Source organism: Vidua chalybeata, chromosome 2, assembly GCF_026979565.1.
Source record: "Vidua chalybeata isolate OUT-0048 chromosome 2, bVidCha1 merged haplotype, whole genome shotgun sequence".
Classification (NCBI taxonomy): Eukaryota; Metazoa; Chordata; class Aves; order Passeriformes; family Viduidae; genus Vidua; species Vidua chalybeata.
In genome coordinates, this window is record NC_071531.1 from 41,685,078 (window position 1) to 41,708,317 (window position 23,240).

The window sequence follows — 23,240 nt, forward strand, 5'->3', positions numbered from 1 at the left end:
CTAAAAAGTCTTATGTTGCAAAACTTAATATTACCCTAAGATGTCTAGTGCAGCATTAAAAAAATCTACAAGATATCCCTTTGATGTCCTTTCAAGAGTTCTCAAAATTATATGAATGTCTGAACAAAAAAAGAGCTTGGCAGCAACTATAGCTGAAATTAACTCCTCAAGGGAGCAACACTGATATCTATCTCAGCACAACTTAGATATTCATAAATTCTTTTATTGCTTACATATGCTGCTCTTGACAAACACAGGTACTGTGCAAAACTTACATAAAATCATCACAATTGGGTGTATCTATTTTGCTATTTGTGGTGTACTAGCATTAAATAGCAGAATTATGTATCAGAATTCCTTTGTACAATCAGAAATTATGTGATTGCACCAAATTAAGAAACAACAACAACAAAAAAATGGATTATGCTTGAACAGTTAAAACATGGACCTTACCTATCTATCTTAATATAAGTATCATCACATTTTAAACTGCAAGAAATCTAGCTGATTTTACACTGAAAGTCTATTGGGTGAATGTATTTTTCCATTAATGTCTTTGCCCTTCTGGCAAGAAGCAGTTTTTCCACACAAGTGAACAAATTTTGAATAGCATTCAAATAGCATTGAAATTCTGAAAGCATACACAAAGTTCAAATGCTCTCTGATAAGACATCACATTGCAAATTCCCTTTAAAACATCAATAATAAGATAGAAGAAACAACTTGGTCTTTTATTCCAATCTTCTGTGGAGCAGATCCCAGAGGGGAGTATTTACACCCAGTCAGGAACTTTAAGCCATACCTTACCACCAGTATTAAGACACAGATCTTCAGATTACTGAAAAAGCCGTAATGTCTTTAAACTCAATGCAATACAGAAAGGCCTGAAGTTGACAAAGAATTAGCAAAGTGCTGTCTGAGCTCTGTGGTCAATTAGCCCAGCATTTTCAGCGTGCTACATGGTCACTGAACAGCGATCACCCCAGTTTCCTTCTAGGAAAAAAAAAAAGCCCTGTGCATGCTGTAGATGGTTTGAAATGTCTGTTCTGTTTGCATACTTATCTTGTAATACTACACACAAATTCTAGACATTTTTTTAGATCCTTTGAAGACAACTAATTTTTTTTAAATCCACTACTTTAAAAAATTACACTTTTACATTATCAAGGGAAATCATCACAATTCAGAGCAGTGCACAGTCATCCCCACCTTCCAAGGACAGTCTCTAAATTACATTAGCATCTGATCTGCTAGAGACTTTCCTCCAGCTCATCTTCATATTATACATTTTCAATTCCCTTTTTTTAGAATTCATTTTTTCTTCTGTGTTACATTGAGAGAATCAATATTAGGAAAAAAAATCTTTACTTGGATAATAATACAGAATTACCCTAAGTAGTTAGAGATGCCTTCACTTCTTTCTGAATGGGATGGAAGAGTTTTGAAGCAAGCTTCCAAGTTCAGAGATAACACTTCCACCATTCTCCAAAATGTGTGCTTATGATCCATTACCTGGGGTTAGCCAGCTTTACCAACCTATTTGCAGGCTTTCCTCCTACATGCAGCTCTGCAATTCTCTTTGCAGTGCTGATTTAGACCTCTTAATGCCAGACTCTTTTCAACTTACACATATGCAGAAATGCTCAGAAATTGACACTTTCAACACAAATACAGATTTCATATTTAGATAAAACCATGATTTGAAAACATGGAACATAACCATAAAAACAGCTTAATGTTCAGTATCGAAGACAAACACTTAGCAAATTGCCACACCATAACCTTGATCTTGAAAAGATCTTATAAAGGCTGATCACAAGGAAATAAAACCCTCAAACTGTTCTTTTCTGTTCTTTCTAGGTAGAAAAGATGTGTTCAATACTGCTTAAGTTGTTTGTATGATAATCTCTCTCAAACACAACTTGAGGGCTTAGTGTTTGGAAGCCAGTAGCCCTCTTAAAGCCTCTGTACATCACAAGAAAATCATGCAGGAAAAAAACCCAGTAGCCTTAAGGCTATAGAAAAGCAGACTACACAAATACTGCTCTGCAATAAGAAAAATCATCAGAGAGCACCGTTCATCTTGCAACAGTGAACATAATTACAAACCTAAATTTTGCATTTGAAACTAGGAGACAAAAATTATGAACCTCTCTATGCATATCTAATCTCTTTTTTCAACATTAGCCAAGCCTGCAGGCACTTAACAGTCTGATTCTTGATGTCATTGTAATTAAAGGCAATACTCACAAGGCTGATAACCATACCAGCTGTAAGCTTAACCCTTATCTCAGCCAAACTGACAACTGCAAATGTGATACCTAATTGTAAAGAAAAGAGCATTGGAATTTATTATGGATACTATGGCTTTTAAATCCCATAACCTTGAAAATAAGTAAATTATATCCACCCTACCATCAAACTTCTTGTGCCGGGATACGAAAGTCGTGCGTACAAAATGACTTGTCTCCTCCACTAAGTTTTCAAACTCCAGTTTGCTCTGTTGGCTTAACTTGTCCTCCATTTCTGAGGTGCAGCATGTATATTCCTGAGGGCAGATTCTCAAATGTTCCCCTGGAATCACAAGAAAATGAGAAATTAGAAATATTTGAATACAGATAGAAATGTGCCAGAACCAAAACACACATGATGGGTCTTCAGTTTTGGTGGGCTATCCAGGGAACGCTTTAAGTCAAGCCTTAAAGAGATTGACAGGAAACATCTTGAATTTGTATCAACAACTTTGCTATAGCTGGGTAGTCCTCACAGGCGAGAGGAGACACACTTTGAGAGTTGTTTTGATACTTCAAAAAGTAAAACTGCCTCACACCAAGTGTTCAGCCATGCTGAAGAAGCCTTCCACATTTACTGAAGCATACTTAAAATTTGAAAAACAATTGCTTGCTTTTTGTTTGTATTCAAATTGCCTGGAGAAATATCTAGTGAGATGACCTATTACAAGCCACAGTACAATTTGCACGTGGAAACCAATTCTTCAGCTCATGAAATTAAAATGGTCTGTTATTGCATGAAATGTGAATTTCCAATTGACACTGTACTAAGGGTGTCAGAAACATTTAGCTTGGTTTGTACAAAGGCAGAAAATTCTACCATTTCTTCTTGAGAAATAAAGAGAATGAGCTGCCTGTATGATTAAAGTTACTTGTAAGGCAATGAAAACATTTAGCTTTCTGTACACCGAATCCTGATTTAAAATCCCTCTGCAAATCTCTTAAAGGTGCAAATAAAATGATATACAAAGCCCAAGGGTTAAATAAATACTGGGGACCTGATTCTTATTTATATTGAGGCTCCTTTCTACCACTGCTGAGCCATAAAGAAGACTTAAATGGAATTTATACCTACTTTAAGGCTGCCTTTCACCATTCTTATTATGTAGTGAGGAGAACCAGGCCCTAAGTTTTATGCTTCCCAGGGGTATAATACATTTAGCTGCTGCATCATTTTGAAGACAGCATCAAAAAGAGGTTTGCACATGCTTAGAATAAACACTGTCTTGAGTTTGCCCTCACCTTATTCGAATTTATGTTTCAGTTCTCAAATGAAGTCTTTTAACTTGAAGTTTAGTCATTCCTCAACCCTGACTCCTCACCCCATCTTAATTTGTTTTTTCTGCAAGAGTTTGTAATATATGAATTATAAAGCCATGTGGTTTCTTTTAGCAGTCTCAAGACTTTTTAAAAGCTCACATCTATACATCTTCAGAAAGGATAATTTTATTATTATCAGTTACTGTTTGGCAGTACCACCACCTACAAGTCCCAGTCATGTCCAAATGAACCATGATATAAAACTTTGTATAAAACTGGGAAAAAATTATATCCCACAACCACCAAAATATTGTAAGGATTGCTTCCCATATCTGCTACACCCTCCCACCACAAGAAATTAATTCCTCTTCATCCTCAAAGTCACACATCTAAGCCATAAACAACACATACAGGGACTGGTGAGCCAGCTGCTGTCAAACATAAAAGATAGTGGCAGACTAATGTTTGCCTTACCCTCTACATTTCTGTCACATTAAACTGCAACTATTCAACAGGTAAGGGAGGTGCCATAATAAGAAACAATAAAAGTTATTTCAGTAACAGTAATGTAAGTTTTTATTAGATGTCGGAAAGACAAGTAAAGTTGAAATATTGTATCATTAGAAACAGTGCTGTGTGCTTGATTAAAGAAAAAAAAATACCCCATCCATAATGTCTGCAACCCCCTTTCCTCAATAAATCCAGGGTTTTTTTCCTCATTGAAAATACCTACTTTCCCAGTTCCAGTCAGAGTGGCAGTTTATGCTTTTTATTATGGTAATATCCTCTGGTGCCATTGCAACCCAGAATTTTTATAAAATTCACTTTTCTTTCCTCTCATCATCTGAAGTCCTTATTCTTTTTTTTCTGTCTTGCTCTGTTTGTTTCTCAGAATTGAGAATTGTCAGGCTATAAGCTGGCCTAATGGTAATCATGATGGCACTGTGCTTAGTAAGTAACAGCCATGAGTCTAAATTTTTTAAGACACTATACTATGTTGAGTATTATGACAAATTAAATTCTATTGAACAGTCATTTTTGGAGGAATAGTTTTTTTTTTCTTTTTCTGATTTATTTAGAGTCTTAGATTTGCTTTGCTACAAAAGTTTTTTCTCAATTTACCTGCTACAAATTCATTCAGATTCCTACTAATGGTTTTCTTTTACATGTATTTTCATTAAGTTTCTTCCTTTTAATTCACTGGTTATTCCTTCATTCATGAGGCTCTTGACTGAAGAAACTCACATTTATCAGAAACATTCAAAACGCCTACATTACACCTCATTGACTTTTTCTCCAAAAATATGTCTTCCTAAATCATCTATACTAGCCACCCATTCTCATCACAAAAATTTTGCTGTACAATAATGAAGTTTTTTCAAAACGAATTTCTAGTTCTTCTCTCCTCCCTGTTGATATATTCTCTGCATTTCTGTAGAAAGAAATAATAATGGAAATATTGTGCTACTTTTCATATTCTATTTCTAGATTTTTGCTTTCTTCTCTTTCCTGCACTGGAAGATCAGGTCAGCCTACAGATAAAGTAAAAGAAAAAGCATTTTCCATTGGTTCACACCAATGGAGTCTTTGTATGCCTAAGATGTTCAAGCTAATTTTGTAAAAATAAAGCTTTTAGAAATTTTTGCTCGTAAGCTCTGCAGTGTTTATACTGGCCACGACTGGCTGCAGTTTCCAGAAGTCCGTAACTTGGACAAAAGCTCATGTGCTTTCCTGGGAATGGCAAAGGGAAACTCTGTGACAAAGTAATTTCTGTATGCTTAACCTTTGGTTTTCTTTTTTAAAAGCATGATTCTCATTTTGTGCTTGTTCTTATCAAACCTCCAACTAATGTTAGAATTACCAGGTCATTAGTTCACTCCTTGTTAAAAAAAAAAATGGACACATTTTTCTTAGCATAAAAATAGGGGGTTTGTTGGAGTTTTTTTGGTAGTATTTTGCTTTTTTTTTTTTTTTTTTGTGGTTTTTTTTTTTTTTCTGTTTGGTTGGTTTTTTTTTTTTGTTGTTGTTTTTTTGGTTGGTTTTTTTTTTTTTTTTTTGGTTTGTTGTTCTTAGTTTGGGTATGTTTAATTAAGGGGTGTGTCCTTTATTTTGGATTTTTTTTCTTCTTTTGTGCAAATCTGTGACCTAAGAGGCTGTTTGGATTGGAAATAACTCTGCAGGCTAATTTGATTGTACTTCCTCTGATTTTTTGAATAGGATCATTTGCCATTTGCATTTTGTAGAACATTGTTCTATTACCATAGAAAGTGTTTAATCACTCATTTGTGTATTTACACACCTCAAGTATTTTGCAGGCTGAAAATGTGCTCATAACTAATGTACCAGTTCTTGCCCTCAGAAACTCCATATGGTCTCGGTTCTTATGCTAATTTTAGCAATGATTTTTGTGGCATAAGTGGCATTGGTTATAACTGACTAGTTTTTCCTTGCTGCAAATGGTGTCTCCCCAAACAAGTTTGACACGAGTGTAGTTACACTGCACCAGCATTCTACCAGGCTGAACAGCTACTAACTCAATATTCCCAGCAACCTACCACAACTCTTCTAACCACTGCTTCCAGCTGAAGATGCTGACCTACATATCTCTCCTCATGTGGCTTATGTTATATAAATCAAATCAATTGCCTACTACAAATTCAGCTACCAGTATTCAATTTCAGTTTTATTACAGCTGTAATCTCACACCTGCCTTCACATGATCCAAATTGGCAAGTTTTGCAGTTGAATTTGGCAATCCTGCTAGCAATGCTGCTTTGAAGTGTGATAAAGCAATTTATAAAGCACTTGTTTTATATTCAGATGTATTACTGTTTGGTGTCCTTAAAATGTTCTACAAAACTCAGAAGTCTTTAAAAAATCGCATCTTACAGCTCTCAAGCTGAATAAATGCTTTTACTGCGTATCAAAATGCCAGAACTGATCTGAGAGTGGTAACTGCTTGCAGAAGATACAGTCTGAAGGATCGCTAAACCCTATGGAATATAACACTGCCCTTAACAATTTAACCACCAGATTTCCTGAACAGCTTGGTTACATTATTAGAAATGGAAGTATTATCACATAACATATTTATTATCCGGCAGAATTTTTTATGGGTTATGTTGCAAGTTTAGCAATTTTGGAAGCAATTCTTTTTCAGGCAGTCAAAATTTTATAGTTCCTATTCTAATCATAAATTTAAAGTCCTGATAGTGGTCTGTTCGCAGAATGGTAGGGCTAACTGTATGACTGAGGAGAATAGAAACAGAGTCACCACCCTGCTTCATAAATCCAGCAATGAATAAAAATTATTAAATAAAAGAGGTAAATTAAAGATGTGCTTTCAAACTTGCTCACTTTGTATGCATCAACAGAGCCTAAAAGAAGAAAAGGTAGCCCTACATTCTTTATCTTCCAGGTTACATTGATGTGACTTGGCTTTGTCATTAGCTGTGCTCTTTGAAATACTTGCTTCAGACCTGCTCATATTCAGCCACTTGTGGAGAAAGCAGTGGAATTTATTAACAGTATGAGCTTTAACAAAGACAAGTATCTAGTCCTGCACCTGGAACAGAACAGCCGAAGAGCCCAGTACATGCTGACACCCGTGTGGCTGGGGAGCTGCCTTGCTGAAAAGGATGGGAGCTCCTAGTGGACACCCAGCCAAAAGGAATCAACAATACCCTGCAGCAGCAGATGTAAATCTGATACTGAGTTGCACCCCCAGGGGAATTTCTAGCAGAGGTAGAAACATGATCATCTCTCTATACTCAGTGCTTGTTAGGCTGCACCTGGAGCACCCTGCCCCATTCTGGTCCCCACAAGACAAGAAAGATGCAGACTGGAGAGCGTCCAAAGGAACATCATGAAGATGATCAAAAGACTGGAGTGTAAGGAAAGACTGAAAGAGTCAAGTTTTTATTCCCCTGGAGAAGGAGAAGGCTCAGGTGGGACCCAAGGTATTACAGTACTTAAAGGGAAGGTACGAAGAATATGGGGCCTCTCTCTTCACAAGGACCCACATGGAGAAGACAAGCAGCAAAAGATACAAATCGTACCAGAAGAAGTTTCATCTTGAAATAAGAAAGAAAGTGAGAACAGTCAGACACTGGGACAACCTCCCCAGGGACATGGTGGATGCCTCATTGCTGGAGGTTTTCAAGATTTGATTGGACAAGGGTGTTAGTTAACCTGAGACCAGATGATCTGCCAGCATTCCTTTCAAAGTGGGCTCTTCCGTGGTTCTGTGATTAGGAACTTCAGAACTTCATACCTCTCAGAATTATAAACAACTGGAACCACTTTACTTCTAAGTTAACATTTTCCACCCAATTTTCTGTATTTTTTATTATCTTAAAAAATTATTTTAAAATGATGATGAATAGAGTTAAAAGAAAAACCTCATTCAACTTTAACCCCTGCCCAATGTTTTGAGATTTGGATCATTTTCAGTATGGGTGATGATGTTTCTGAATACCTACTTTTTGAAGTTTTCAATTTAAGTTCTCTGGTGAAATCAGAAGCATAGGAAACTCTTAATCGTCACATTAGAAATTTTGTATTAGAGAAAGCTATACTTCTCCAACACACTTGCACCATTCTGTCACATATCTGCAAAGAAAACAGTGTTGTAAAAGAATTTGACTGGCAATCATCTTTAATTTGAAAAAAAAAAAAGCACTATCATGTTTTCTGCATTAACTTTTTTAGCAGTTAAAAATAAATTAGAAACATGAATTTTAGCATTTCAGGCAATATTCAAACAGCAAAAATTAAAATATCATTTTGTTGGACAAACCCCTGTTCGCTAACCATAAAGTCCTAAGGCTCCTTCTGACTTTGTAATTATCTTCTCTGTGGGGTATAACAGCCCTGCAAGCAGCCTCTGTAAAACTGCACCTGACATTCAAGTCACAGATTGAACTTTCCCACTCAAACTAAAAGGAAACAGATTATGTTTTAAATTAATTCCATCACAATATTGGCCTGACAAGTGATGACAGGAACAATATTTGCACAGAAAATGACAGCTAGAGGAAGGGAGGGAATCCTGTCTGTAACACACAGATCGTGCCATCAGGCACAGCTCTCCTAATTTTAATCAAAGGAATATTGAACTTGAAAACCTTTTATGACTCCAATAAACCTGTGCAACTACCCCAAGAATAAAACTGACTCATTTGTTTGCCTCAGAACTCAAATCATCTTTGCTCAGATTCCTTTTGTTCCTTGATTTCTTTGAGGTCAATTAAAAAATGAATGCCTTCCAAACGGACTGATAATTAGTTAACAGCCTCTTCATTACAGGTCCCACAGGGAACATTCATTTACAAGAAGCCCTGACCCTGCTGTCCTTGGGAAGATTTCAGTAATAAGTTACCGAAGCCGAGGCCAAGGCAAACTTGTTTAGACTAAGACTATACAGATGCTAAAGAAAGAACTGAAGTCCCTGGAGTATTCCCAACTAAACTACTAGAAGCAGTACCACTACTCCAACATTCAGGATCATTTTATTTTCCAAGCATACACAGCCAGACAAATTGTTTTTTGAAAACACAGTTTGTGAGAAGAATCTCTAGTTACCTCTTGGAGAGTGTATTACTGGCTTTGTGCTCAGTGCCTTGTGGAAAGCAAACAGCAAGGCTGTGATTCAGCACCAGTAGTTTCATCATCTCACATGGTTACAATTTTCTGATTTCAAAGCATGCTCCCACCTGGGAACAGCGGCCAACTCCCCCTCCCCTGAATTGATTTTTGCTGTTTATTATGTCCCCTACTATAATAGCAGAAATATCTTATATAGCATTATAGTGAGAAGTAGAATACAAGCAGCACATTTCTTTACCATGACCACAAAACACAATGAAAGGCAGGCTTTAAATTTAACCTGCCCTAAGAACAATTTCATGATTAAGATAGCAGGATGAGATTGCACATATTCATGTATTTATAAATATTTTAGTCAACATTCTTCATATAAAACTGAAATCCAAAGATGTGATTGTAGCACATGGTGTATCAGAAACAGATTTACACCACTTAGGTCATATACCCATCGAAATACGGTTGCAGTAGGAGAGAGTGCTGGACTTAGCTTCCTGGGATTAACTGGGTATGCTGTACTGCCCAAACCAGTCTTTAAGATAGTTATACCATTACTAATATACATACATCAAAGGTTAAAGCTGAATGGATACAGTCATGCCATTTGATTAAAGTGTCAAGTGTATTTTAAAGTTGTGCAGATCCCTTGCTAATCACTGTATTGTCATGCATAAAATTCATGTTTCTAAAATACTAAACAACAACTGTTTAAGAGTCATTAATCAAAGTGCTCTCCTCTTATTCTCTTATACTGATGCCTTCAATCAGCCCAGTGAAACCTTTTTGTGCTACCATTAAACAGATTAATCCACTTTTTTGTCTTCTGATTAATAATGACACGCTTTCCTGCAAGTCAAAGAAACAGCTCAGGGAGACAAACATGATAATGTTGAGTTGGTCATAAGTCATAGGCTGTAATGGGTACACCAGTGGTTAAGACTTTGGTGCCTCTGCCATAAATTCTTTATTGAAATATTTTTCAGCCTTTCTTGGTTCCTTCAGGAAAAAGACAGTACAAAAGGGGAGGCTACAATTTGTAAAGGTCTAGGAGTCCTGTTATCATACTGGCTCAAGGTCTACCCATGAAATTTAGGCCCAGAAATGCTGGCATTTGTCCCTTAATTTCTGTTTGAAGCCAATCACTGTGAAAAGCAAAATGCCTCTACCAGTTCCTAAGTATTAACCTTACTGTGACACAAGCTGTAAGGCATGAAGCAAAGCACTTTCTCCAAGATTGTGTATCTCTGACTTTATAAAGGAGGGGGGGAAAACTTTTTTTCTTTTTTCTTTTCCCACAGAGAAGCATGCTAAGAATACATCAACTAAGTATAATGGCCAGAAAAATTACTCAATGCAAGAGAGGCCAAATGCTGAAAAAAATAATGTCCTATTATCCCCGTGCAGGAGTTCTGAGGTCGGCGAGCCAAATTTGGTGCAAGTTTACTCATCCCTGGCTTGGTTCTACAGATCCAATCACTGTTACAATATGAGAAAGTCCCTGCTAAAGCCCAATAAGGTACTGGAAGCAAGGCACAGACAGAATTGTGGGAGATTCAAGAAAAAAAATACTGATATAGGAAGGTGTAAAACCCTACAGGAAAAAACGTGACAAACTGGAGGGTGGCAATGAAGAAACAAGGAAAATCAGCTACTTCCTGACCTAAATGATGACTGCATGAACACCTGAGAGTTATCAGGTGACTTATCACTATGGTAATCGGTCTATTGCTTAGCCTCATAGCTCATTGGTCCTAGTTGGACATGCTCTGCGGTGACTCTGGGAGCCTTGACTCCCAAGGGTCATGGGAAAAACAACCCCAGCTGCTCCTCCTGATTGGCCAAGTAGAAGAAGATACCAGAGTATGTGGATGCCTTTTTCTGCAAGTGGCCTCTCTTTAAGGTGGCAGAACTATATAAATAAGTATTTAGGTCTTTCCTAAAGGTGCAGAAGAGAATGTCCTATGTTCCCACAGTAAATCTTACACAAGTAAGGAATTCAGACCATTTTTGCAAACTCATATGAGTACTGAAATTACTCTCCTTCAGTAACAGGAGGAAAAAATACAGTACAGATATCCACTGAGAATGTGCCAGTGGATTAAAGATCATTAAAGATTTTTTTTGCCTATTGACTAACTACTTTCAGACTGTTTTGATTCACTTATGTGACAAATATAACTTCATGGAACTGAAAATACCCATGTGTTAAAGCATGCATAAAAACACTCTGAATTAAAAAGCTTCTAATTATCAATACGAAACATAGGTTTCTCACTGGACATTGTCAACTATATAATGCAAATAGAAATTTTGTATTATTGAAACCATGGATGGGCAAACTTTTTATGAATATGCAAGAAATTCTGAAACATTTTCAATAAATTATATTTCTTTAGGAATCTCAGGGTTCAGCAGTGAGGCCTGACATTCTTGAAATCCTGTTCATTGCTGCTTTCAGATTCTCAGTTTCAATAACTAGCTGTCACATCTTGTAGAACCTGGGTGGGGTGTCCAAATCCTCCCATATTTCAGATAAGCTGGACTTATGGGCATCCTCTGAAAAGGGAGGAAGCTGGTATGTGTGTGACTAAAGTTGCCTGGGGGGTGTATGGACTAAAGATGGTTCAGAAAACAGTGCTGTCACTCTTCAGCAGAATTTGGAACGTTTTGAAGGATTCCTGAGCATGAACTACGTGGTTTCTTTCCTGTTACAGGCCCAGTGCTGTCTCAAAGCTTGCCAATTTTCATAATCTCTAAGGTTTCCACATTATAGGAGGTAGAAATTCTCTTAGTTGCTGGTTCAGGTCAAGTTCTCAAGATTATGTCCTTTCCATGTGTATCCAAGGGCTATAGGCATATTGCTCAACAAAAAGGACCTAGCCACTGATTCATATGGTTAGAGAAACTTGCAGTCATGCTTCACAGGGAAAATCCCATTTAATGCACCTAAAAATTTTGGGTGAGGGCTTGAGCTAATTTCTTAGCCCATTTTCAAACAAAGATCCTGACAGGAAGGATTGTTGCTTTGCTTGACTTTAGGATCCCTCTGCTCTAGAGTGGGATCTGGAAAGGCTGGATCGAAGGGAAAGGCTAATGGTATGAGGTTCAACACAACAAAGTTCCTACACCTGGGTCCCAGCAACCCCACTCACTGCTACAGACTGGGGGCAGAGTGGCCAAAGAGCTGCCCATTGGAAAAGGACCTGGGGGTGCTGCTCAACAGTCAGATGAAAATGAGCCAGTGAGTGCCCAGGTGGCCAAGAAGGCTAATGGCATCCTGGCCTGTATCAGCAATAGTGTGGCCAGCAGGACCAGGGCACTGATTGCTCGCTTGTACTCTGCACTGGTGAGGCCACACCTTGAGTCCTGTGTCCAGTCCTGGGCCCCTCAGTGTAAGAAAGACTTTGAGATCCTGGAGCATGTCCAGAGAATGGCAACAGAACTGATGAAAGCTCTAGAGCACAAGTCCTGTGAGGAGTGGCTGAGGGAGTGGGGGATGTTTAGCCTGGAGAAAAGGAGGCTCAGGGTAGAGTCTCTACAACTGCCTGAAAGGAGGGTATAACAAGGTGTCCTCCTAGGTAACAAGTGACAGGACAAGAGGGAATGGCCTTAAGTTGTGTCAGGGTAGGTTTAGATTGATATTAGGAGAATTTCTTCATGGAAAGTGTTGTCAAGCCCTGTAACAGGCTGCCCTGGGAAATGCTTGAACTGCCGTTCCTGAGATATTTAAAAGATGTACAGATGTGGCTCTTACGGATAAGGCTTTTTGGTGGCCTTGGCAGTGCTGAGTTTTCAGTTGGTCTCTCTTCATGGTCTTTTCCAACACAATGATTCTATAATTCTAACAGTGAATTAGAGAAGGGTGCTTCAGAGGTCCTGGCAAGAGCAAGCATGACACCGTCCTTGACTTTAAGTGGTTTCCCAGCTTGAAGAAGGATACAGGGCAGGTGCGTCCTGCACTGCTGAGGCTGCAAGCTTGAGAATGTAGGCAGTGTAATGGATGCAGTGTAATAGAAAAACCTGTTTGCTACATCATGGTGTTTTTTCAATCAATATTTTCCAGCAGAACACTGTTTGCTCTGAAAAAAACTTTTAGCTCACTCTAATTAACAGAAACTATGCTTCCATAATATCATCCAGCCACAGTAATCACTGCCAAAAGGAAAAAGAAAGCTTTTTAGAGGATAGCAGCTTAGCCACAACAATTTCCCTTTTCCACTATTCCCAATAGTGTTTGAGATCTAATCTATTGTTAGCCCTACAGAGTGGGCATTTTGTCTTTTGTTCATGTGGAACTTCTTGTTTTGGTTTTGTTTTGTTTTTTCCCCCTGCATTTAAACATGAAACGAATCTGAACAATTTCTTTTTACCTTATTTTATTATTGTACTTCTATCAACACCCTCTATGGACTGTGATACTTGGTAAGGGTCAAGGTCTTCAAAATCAGTAACTGAATGTTTCTTGCTCTTCAAATGTTTTAATGTTAAAAGTTTGACCTTTATGATTAAGGATCAGCTTGAAAGGAAATCCCTTTAGGTGTCTGAAGTTCTCTTATGTAATCACATTTTTGAATGGACATTTTTAACTGTGTAAATTAAAAGGCTTCAGTGCACTTTTACAGATTTAACCAAAGCATTTCAATATAGAAGAATAAAGTAATAAGCTATACCTTTTCTATCAGTCGTTTAGAGAATTACTTTTACCTTCTTCATATATCTTTTTTGGGGGCTCATTTCTTCAGTACAATCACAGCTTTTGACTGGCACCTTATAGCAGTGACCAGCCTCCCATTAATTTGTGGTTATTTTACAAGTCACACTTAAAAAAACCCCAAAACTCCTGAAACAACAACCAAACTTAAAAAAAAAAAATATTGAAAGAACATCATCTTCAGGGTATAACAGGCATCATATTTTCCTAGATAAAGCTTAATATTTCTTCATTATGATTAAATGGGCTATTTCCTATAAAGAATACTAGGCACACTTTGTTACTATTTACTCTGTGTACTTTGGCTGACATAACATGGACAGATACTATCCAAAGTGAGTACTTGTCTCTTGGAGAAAACTCTTTGCAGATCTATACCAGATTGAGCCAGAAGGAAAGTTGGCAAACACTATGTCAAAGTCCTTTGTGCTTTTTGCCTGTAGTATAAATAAGACTCTAAGGCATCTGTCTAAATTCAGATCACCTTGAGTACACTCTTGTCTTAGTTCCTCCTCTCAGAAGCTACTCAGAATAAAGTATTCCCAGGCCTCTGCTGCATGGATGGAGCCAAATTAAGGTATAACAGTAATGACAGGCAAAAATGTAAGGAAGTCTCTGAGGATGTCTGTATGAACCTCAAATGACTGCGCACCTTATCCCAAAAACTGTTAAAAACAGCTATAAAATTCATAAACCTATGAAAGCCACCATGAAACCACAGCTGCTGCTGAAGAGATGATGTTTCCAGGTTTTATTATTATCTCTGAAGTTCTAAATGTAAGGACTTCTTATTCTCTGTGAGAGGGCCCATTGCCTTCCTGGGGTGCCTTTGGTTAAATAGTTTGAATTTGCCTTCCTTTACTCTCTTCCTCCCTTCTCCTCCTCTTTGGAGAGAGCCCTGTGGCTATGCCAAGGGGCTCTGTGATTGTGCCATCTGAGCAAAAGTGGTGCTCATTTACAACCCCAATAGGGAGTGACTGTGATTATCTATAGAAATCCCTGCAAACAGCAAGAATAAATCTGTAAAATAAAAGCTAGGTCAACATGCACATAATTCCAATATGAATCATGTATATTTAGGAAAGAGCAATATTTGATTTTTTTTTTTTTTTTTCCGGTAAACTGTGAACTATATTTCAACCCTGGGCTCAACAGCAGCAGTAGTAAATATATTACAGCATTTTTTGGTGCTCTGTTGGACTAATATATGCCTAAAATCTTGGGCCTGGAATATTTTGGGTTTTTTCACCTTGGCAAAAAAATTGTTAAGAAAATAGTTCTAGGCAATATATTATTCTTTAAATATTAGTTACTAGTAATTTCTAAAGTCTATAAAGTTGACATTTTCAGCAGTAGTATTGACTTTTACTGTCCTTAAAATTTTTAAAAATAGATGTCCTAATAAAACTCACATTATCCTTTTCCTTATCAGTGTCTGCATTGATTATCAAAAGTAAGTAATATATACTGTATTTTCCTTGTATAGCATAAATAGAGTTATAAAAGATGACTGACAAGTTACAGTTAAGGAATACATCCAGTAAACTATAGGTGGGAGACCATCAAACTGTCTTTCCCAGCCTTTGCAGAGTAAATGTCTACAAGTAAAGGTAATGCCTGCAATTACCAAAGAGTAAAAAAAAAAAAAAAGTTATTTGGTAAAATGTGCAAAGCATCTAAAAGAAGATCTCCACTCACTGTCATTCCTGTATGTGTTTTAAGTTACTGCATAACTCTGTCACAATTCTTGAACATCAAGCTGCAAAGTCTCTCTTTTCTGTTTTGATTTGTGGGCAATAAGGAGACCCAGGAGATGGAACTTTGCTCTGAAGTGGTGATTTATATAAACTGGAAATAGTATGGACAAGTTATGAACATTTGCACAACACTGAGTATGCAATTAAAAGCATGGAGTGACAAAAAGATTTTTTCTTCTTGTGAAACTGTTGCAAACCATTCTCTGAAAAAACAGTGTTGTGGCTGCTTCTGTGGCAAAAAGTATATCAAGATCAGTCTGCTCATAGAGGGCTAATGAGATAAGGCAACAAATCACTTTCTGCAAAAGAAGTCATCAGCAAACAAGCCGGAATGGTTTATGAAAAAGTCATATACAAAATATACACATCTGCCAGTAAATAACCTCTTCACTGAGCTGGCACTTTTCTAAATTACAAATTAGGGATTCATGATCCTAATAAATACAATATACTACCAGTTGACAGGTTTCACAGCATTTTATGTTTCTGAAGGAGATTTATAGGTTTATAATGAGGAATAATATAATGCAGGTGCTATTAACTTCACTAAAAGCCATGTGCAAAAAAGGAAAAGGAAATCCTTTAATTCTTGATTAAACAGAAAATACCAAAGCTTTTGTAAAATTTTTTTCTTGTCTACTGTTTTCTAAGGAAAAAAGTCCCTATTTCAAGGCAATTTCTAAGCAGTGTAATTAATGTGGTGCAGCTCACTAATTGCCTAATGAGTACTGTGTTTAATGAATATTCTTTTAAAGTTTATGGCTATTTTCTACATCCATTCAGCAACAGCAGTTGCTCAACTGCAACAGTAGTTTTGAGCACTTGTTGCAGATGCTGCCAACCATTTTCTGCCAAATGCAAATCCAACTACTTGAGTGATTGAATTATCACTGCCAATCTTAGCTGATACTACTGTTAAAAGATTAATGTCCTAAAGGGAGAATCAGATTACTACTAGCATTCTTTTAACATCACTTTAGGAACACTCTAAATTCCCTTCCACAGAATAGTATGCTTTTCAAAATCTATACAGCTAAATCTATATAGATTTAATCTTCCTCACAATATGGTTGCAAAGTATCTAGAGCTGTGGTGGGTTGACCCTGGCTAGATGCCAGACACTCACCAAAGCTTCTCTATCACTCCTCTCTACAAGTGGACAAGGGAGAGTTTATGAGTTGAGATAAGGACAGGACTCACTGATTGTCAGTATGGGCAAAACAGACTCAGCTTGGGGGTATTAACTGAATTTATCACTAATAAAATCAGAGCAGGTTAATGAGAAGTAAAATATATCTTAAAAACACCTTCCCCGAACCTCTCTCTCCTTCCCAGCTCTACCCCCTCCCCCAGAAGTGCAAGGAGATCAGTCTAGAGATCTCTGACAGGACCCTGCTCCAGCACTGACCTCTCACAGGTTCACAGCTTTCTTTTGCGCAGCCATGGGCATCTTTTGGGCATTCCGTGTGGGTCCCCTCCATGAGCTAAGGGTGGATCTCTGTATCCCCATGGACCTCCATGGGCTGCAGGGACACAGCTGCCTCACCATGGGCTGCACCACGGGCTGTAGGGGAATCTCAACTCTGGCACCTGCAGCACCTCCTGCCCCTCCTTCTGAACTGACCTTGGTGTCTGCGGAGTTTTTCCTGGCACATGTTCTCACTCTTCTGTTCTCTGGCACCTATTACAACTGCTCAACTTTTCTTCCCGTTTCTTTAATATGTTATCACAGAGGTGCTACCACCATTCCTGATTGATTCAGTCTTTGCCAGCAGAATGTCTATCCTGGAGCTGTCTGGTATTGGCTCTGCTGGATGGAGGGGGAATCTTTGGGCAGCTTCTCACAGAAACCACCCCTGGAGCACCCCTGCTACCAAAACCTGGCCATGAAAACCCAACACAAAAGTTAAATTCTATCTTAATGGAGTTATCCTACAAAATTAATGATGCATAGTCTCAGACCAAGTTCTAAAACTACACAAAAACTAATTAAAAACAAGTCACAAAAGAGCTATCTAGGCTACTCCTTGCTGTCATTTAATAATTCACTAGTATCTGACAACTCATAAAGTAACTACCACAGGATAACATTACTTCCTAAAAAATGAAAGCTACCCACAACATCCAACATAAACTCTTAAATGATGATGATGATGATGATGATGATGATGATGATGACAGTAATAAATTCTGCAATAACTTTTGCATCTGAGAGTACCACTAAACTCTATGTGATAACTTACACACCTGAAGTCCTTCATCCATAAAAACTGCCAGCATTAAAATTCATTAGGACAAGCTGTTGGAAAATGTATTTTTAATTGATATTTGGATTTTAAATTTGTAATTGTATTATTACTTATCAATTATTGATTATTGAATTATTGATTTTATACAGCTACAAAAATACAGGACAATTTGGGTATGGTCATGACCTCCACACTCATGATTTGGGCAAGCAGGATCTAAAATGAATCAAACATGCTGGCTTATAATTAAAGTTGTATTTGGTATACAATGAAGTAGTATGATTCATGTATCAAATGATTATAGTCCTTGATGCAACCTTTCCCTATTATAACCTATAAATGTGTGACTACTTACTCATAATCAGATGATCAATTCAGTCAAGACAACCTTAATGTACTCATATCTAAGATATGTAAGGAAACAGCAAAGTAAGCACCTTTACTGTTATCTTCATTCACGTTATACTTAAAAACTTCCAGAGCAAGAAACTAGAAATTTTGTGCGATCAACTTCCTGCTACAATAATCTGAAACTATCATTACTATTACCACTAACATAAAATTCTGCTTAAAAGATTTAAAAAATGGAAGCCATATAATAATAAAGACTTAGGCACATATGCTAGTGACAGAATCTTGTAAGGTCCCACAATAATTCTAAGTTAATTTGCAATATAGTAGAACTATGAAGAGCAAATAATTAATACAAAGAAAAAGTTCAAAGCTTTAACCAATCTGTCTCCTTGAGGAATGAATTCTAGAGTGAAGATAAGAACTGAGCTCCCTGCATTTTTAAAGGTAGATGCTGCATACTTCATGTCAAACTGCAGATCTGTGAGTACAGACTGCAAAGAGAAGCAGCAAGCAGTGATTTAATGCTAATTTAATACATCATTCAGAGTTGAGATAGCATCTAAGACTTGTTCGACAAGACACACTCAAAATACAAAATGATCAAACTGAAATTGTGTTAGTTATTTTATGAGCAAATCAGGTCTCTGAATGTTTACAAGGGGCTGTATCATCAGAACATATTAATTAGATGAAAAGTAGAGGTACTACAGGGAACGACGTCCACATCAGTGAAAGTGGGATTCATCAAAGAAATACAATGGTATCATGATGTTCCCCAAGTGACTACATCATACTTTATTAAATGTTCCCATAGCACGGCATGATCATTTTTGTGCATTATTTCTGCTGCTCAGAAATGAACAAAGGTCACCCATTTTGTTTCATGGAGTCAAGCTAATATAATCTTCAGCTCTGATCTGCCTAAATTGCCCTTTTGCAAGTTTGAATGATCCCACAATCCTCAAAAAAACAAAAAAAAAATGCAGTCAAACTTGTCATATTTTCTTTACTTACCCACTTACTCAATGCATAAGTTTGCATAACTATGAGGCTCACGCAGGATTGGACTGCAACCCTTAGATTGTCTCAGTTTGATTTTGGATAGTGTAATTAAATTGTCAAACAAAGGTCTAGTGCTTTTGAAATATGAGAAGGAAACAGGGACTGAAAGAAAGGGAAATGAAAAGAGAGAGACAGTCAAAGTGTATTAATAATGAGGGTATAAATAATGTAACATTTGTCCAGAAAGAACCATATCATTCCTATTTTAATTTTCATAAGCTCTCAACTAAAATAGATTATAAAAGCAAATCACACTAATTATTTAGACAGAACAAAATCTCACATTATTTCAGATACTTTGAACTGAAAGAATGTCACCTGAATAAACGCACCAGTAATGCCACAGCATTACCCTCTTATGGGATCACAAAAGAATGAAGGTTAAGGAATATGAAGTGTGGAATCAAGTAGGCAGCTTCTGCTCCAAAAGAAGTACAGAAATGTGAGTATGAGCTTGACTATGCCACATGCTTTGGAGCTGCATATCAGTTCCTTTGGCTAGCTATTTTCTAGTTAAGCCAAGCAGGCAAGCAGAAAGTATCTCCTGGTCTTGTACATCTTCCCGATTGAGACATGGCTCTTAAGAAAGTATGATCCAGTGTCAGGATAAAGGTTGAGATCTTAAAGAAGCTTTTTACAGTTGGAGATCTCCAGGAAGCGACAGTTGTCCTTCCTGCGGGTTCACTCTGCAACACCCACACCCACAAACACACTGTAGCTTTCAAGATTTTGCTCAATGGCACACAGCTTTGCTGTGAATACAATACATTGGTATTTTTCCACAGAACCCTTGCTTCTACAGCAACTTTTAAGAGGTTATGTCAATTAGCATTTTTTTTCATGCCAAAACACGGCCAAAAGAGGATAACAGCAAGCTTGTATAGCTGCATATGGGTGACAAACCAGACATATGGAGTGTGAAAAAGAGAAGTGAAATCATTGAAGAAGAGCTAGCAGATAATGGTTCATACAAAATTTTGCCTTTTTTTGAAACAATGAAAAGTGAAAAATGTGGTATTTTTCTAGATGTAGTCTGTAGTATCCCAGATTTCTAGAATTTATTTAAACAATCTCATTCATATATTTTGACTTTACTGACTGATGTTTTTGCCTTCAGTTGCACTTAGATCTGTATTGTTATTTATCAGTGTACCATAATAACAGAACCAAATACATAGAACTTCAAAAATATAATAAAATCTTCACATACAGTCTTCCATAATCATATTGTCCTTCAATCTTCAAAACTGACTATTCAGTCTCACTGAAATCTGCCGTATGGGCTAACTTCAAGGAGAATTAGTGTTTTGAAATTGTAAGTCACCTAATGGTAGCAAGCTGAAACTTTAAAAATATGAATTAAAGCTCAATTTTAGAGAGACACTAAAGAAAAAAAAAAAAAAAACCTATCTCCACCCCCCACCCCCAGGCAACTGAGCTGTTAAATTACAGTTGAAGCAACTAGATCTTCATAAAAGCTGTGGATAAAAACACTACAGTTCATCATACAGTATTTTAAAATAACACACTTAAGTACTGCTACAAACTAAAATTTCTTTTCCATTATCACAATCTTATGCCTCTAAGAAATTAAAATAAAGACAGGAGTTTTCACTGTCAGTCCATAGTAAGGATAGTGTCTTAAAAAGATGCAAAGATTTTTCACACTGTTGTCCTGGTTTCGGTACTGTGTTGTTGCAGAAACATTCAGAGGACAGTGTTGCCTAGGATGCTTCACTCACAAACTAAATTAAAATCCTTTTAAGTTTCACCAGGAATAGATGGGAGAAAATAAAGAGGTATTCTTCTTCTCAGTACGTTAACTTTTTTTTCCTGAGTAATATTTAATGCAAATAGAAAGAAAAGAGTTTGCTGGTCTGTATCTTCAGTTCAATTCTGTAGAACAGACTTCAGATACAATGACTGGGAGGACTCCCTGGAAAACCTGAAAGACCTGCAAGATTGAAAACTTTTTTCCTCTTACCAGTTTTCAAGATCTGCAACTTTATGAAACCCCTTCTGCACAAATATTTTCCAAATGCATTTTTCTCCTTATGCCACATTGGAAAAGCTGGCTTTCTGGCTCATTGTGCTGTTTCCATTTTTCTTTCAGAAAACAGCCAATAGTTTGTATATTCACTTGGGACTGGTCTGCAATTCATTCTAAGCAATAAATTTAAATAATAGGAAGATCTGAACATTTTCAATTCTTTTTTAACTTTTTTACATCTGACTAAAATGAGCTGTCTATTAAAGTGGTAGTCTACTGGGCTCACCTCTATCCATGTTACGTGTCTCATAAATATTCATAAACTTGTTTTGATGTTGAAAATTATTCTATTGTTTTTGTGTTATCTCACTGTCCTTGAAACAAAAGAGTGCATCATACTTGCAAAGAAGTTTTCACATATTGTCTACCTAAAGTTTCATATCCACTACACATTAGAGGATCTGGATGATTTCAATTTAATTGACAGGTAATTCTCAGAAGTGTTGAGACAAAAAATTAGTTGTTTTTTTCAGAAACAGTGTCTTAAATGATAAACTTATATCTATGAGGACTTGCATCTTCCCAGAGCAAAGTGCAAAGATTCATTCAAAGCATTTTTGTCAAGAATACAAGTGCAAGAAAGTACAAGCTAATATTGGTCCAAAGTTATTTTTTTAAAGAATTAGAAAGTTGAAGATATTTTCAGTTTGCAGTGTATTAAAATGGGTATTTAAATGATTTTTAATTTTAAAATAAAAAATAAAAACCCACATAATTTTTCAATATAATTTCCTTCTGGCACTTAAATGCATTACAATGAAGTCTATTTACTTTGCATTTACTGCAAATTCCTTCACTGGAAGGAGAACTTTGATAAGCATTCAGGAAAAAAATAAATGGTAAGGGAAAAAAAAAGAGCGTCTAAATAGACTAAAATTAAATTTTTAAAACAAAAAACATGCTGTCAACAAGGAAGCTAATGAGAGACTATGTTCTCTTAAAACATATCTAAAAAGAAACTTATAATGTCCAGCATGAATATACATCACTTAAGAAGGTTATTATTTCATTTCATGATGGTTTGTGAGCCCATACAATTTGTGAGGTACTTGATTACATTTTTTCCCTGTGAACACTCTCAATAAACACTCCAACACATGCAAGTCCTCCTAGTTAGAAGAAGAACATCTCCCCAGGTATAGTGCAAGAGTACTGTGGGGAACCCCACACAGTTTAGAAGTTCCCAAATCCTCCTTGACTGGGAATTCCTGGATTGGGATTCATGCTAGATCAGCAGTTACTGTCTAACTACTGAATTATGTCTCAGTCACTACAGAGAAAAAATATGTTTGTGTTATCATTTTGACAACCAGCTCTGTAAAAACTCTCGAAGTTAGGCAACATTTTTCATTTGTGTTAACCTTGATATAAAGCTCATCAGAAAAGTCAAGACTTTTTTTCAGAGTTACACAGAAATAAGAATTTTTTTTTTTCTGAGAACTTGCTCTTTCTCAGGAATTAGGTGACTGTTCATGTATGTATTTACATTGGCATGGCAAGAATACAGAATCACAAATGTCAAAATCAAATGTGAGCAAATTTGCACTACAAATGCAAAGTACTGGTAGCTGAGAGAAACCTACGTATGTTCTTCTTTCAGTTCATAAGTGTTTACATGCAAACCTGGATATTCTCATAAGAACAGAAAGTTCTATCAGTGGTAAATTGTTGGCATTTCCTAGGCACAGTGGTGCATAGCTGGCTCATCATCTAACACTACAGAAAGAAACACTGAAGACCAAAAACCTGTTTATTCAGTAGATGACAAAAAAGAAAAGGGACAACACCATAAGGTAAATGTCTTTGTGGCAATACTGACATGTTTAAGTTTTGGTCTTGAAGGATGTACTCCCTGTTTTGACAATATAGGATAAATTGTATAAATGAAAATGCTGAAAAGAA

General features: G+C 36.8%; 1 protein-coding gene across 1 annotated transcript in view; it reads right to left on the bottom strand.

The window, feature by feature from the left end:
- The window catches only part of GPC6 (glypican 6), a 719,055-nt gene that overhangs the window by 494,812 nt on the left and 201,003 nt on the right, over positions 1–23,240 (bottom strand). The window contains exon 2 of the mRNA XM_053935976.1: positions 2,416–2,574. Within this exon, the coding sequence (XP_053791951.1) occupies positions 2,416–2,574 (159 nt within the window). The remainder of the gene's footprint in view (positions 1–2,415; positions 2,575–23,240) is intronic.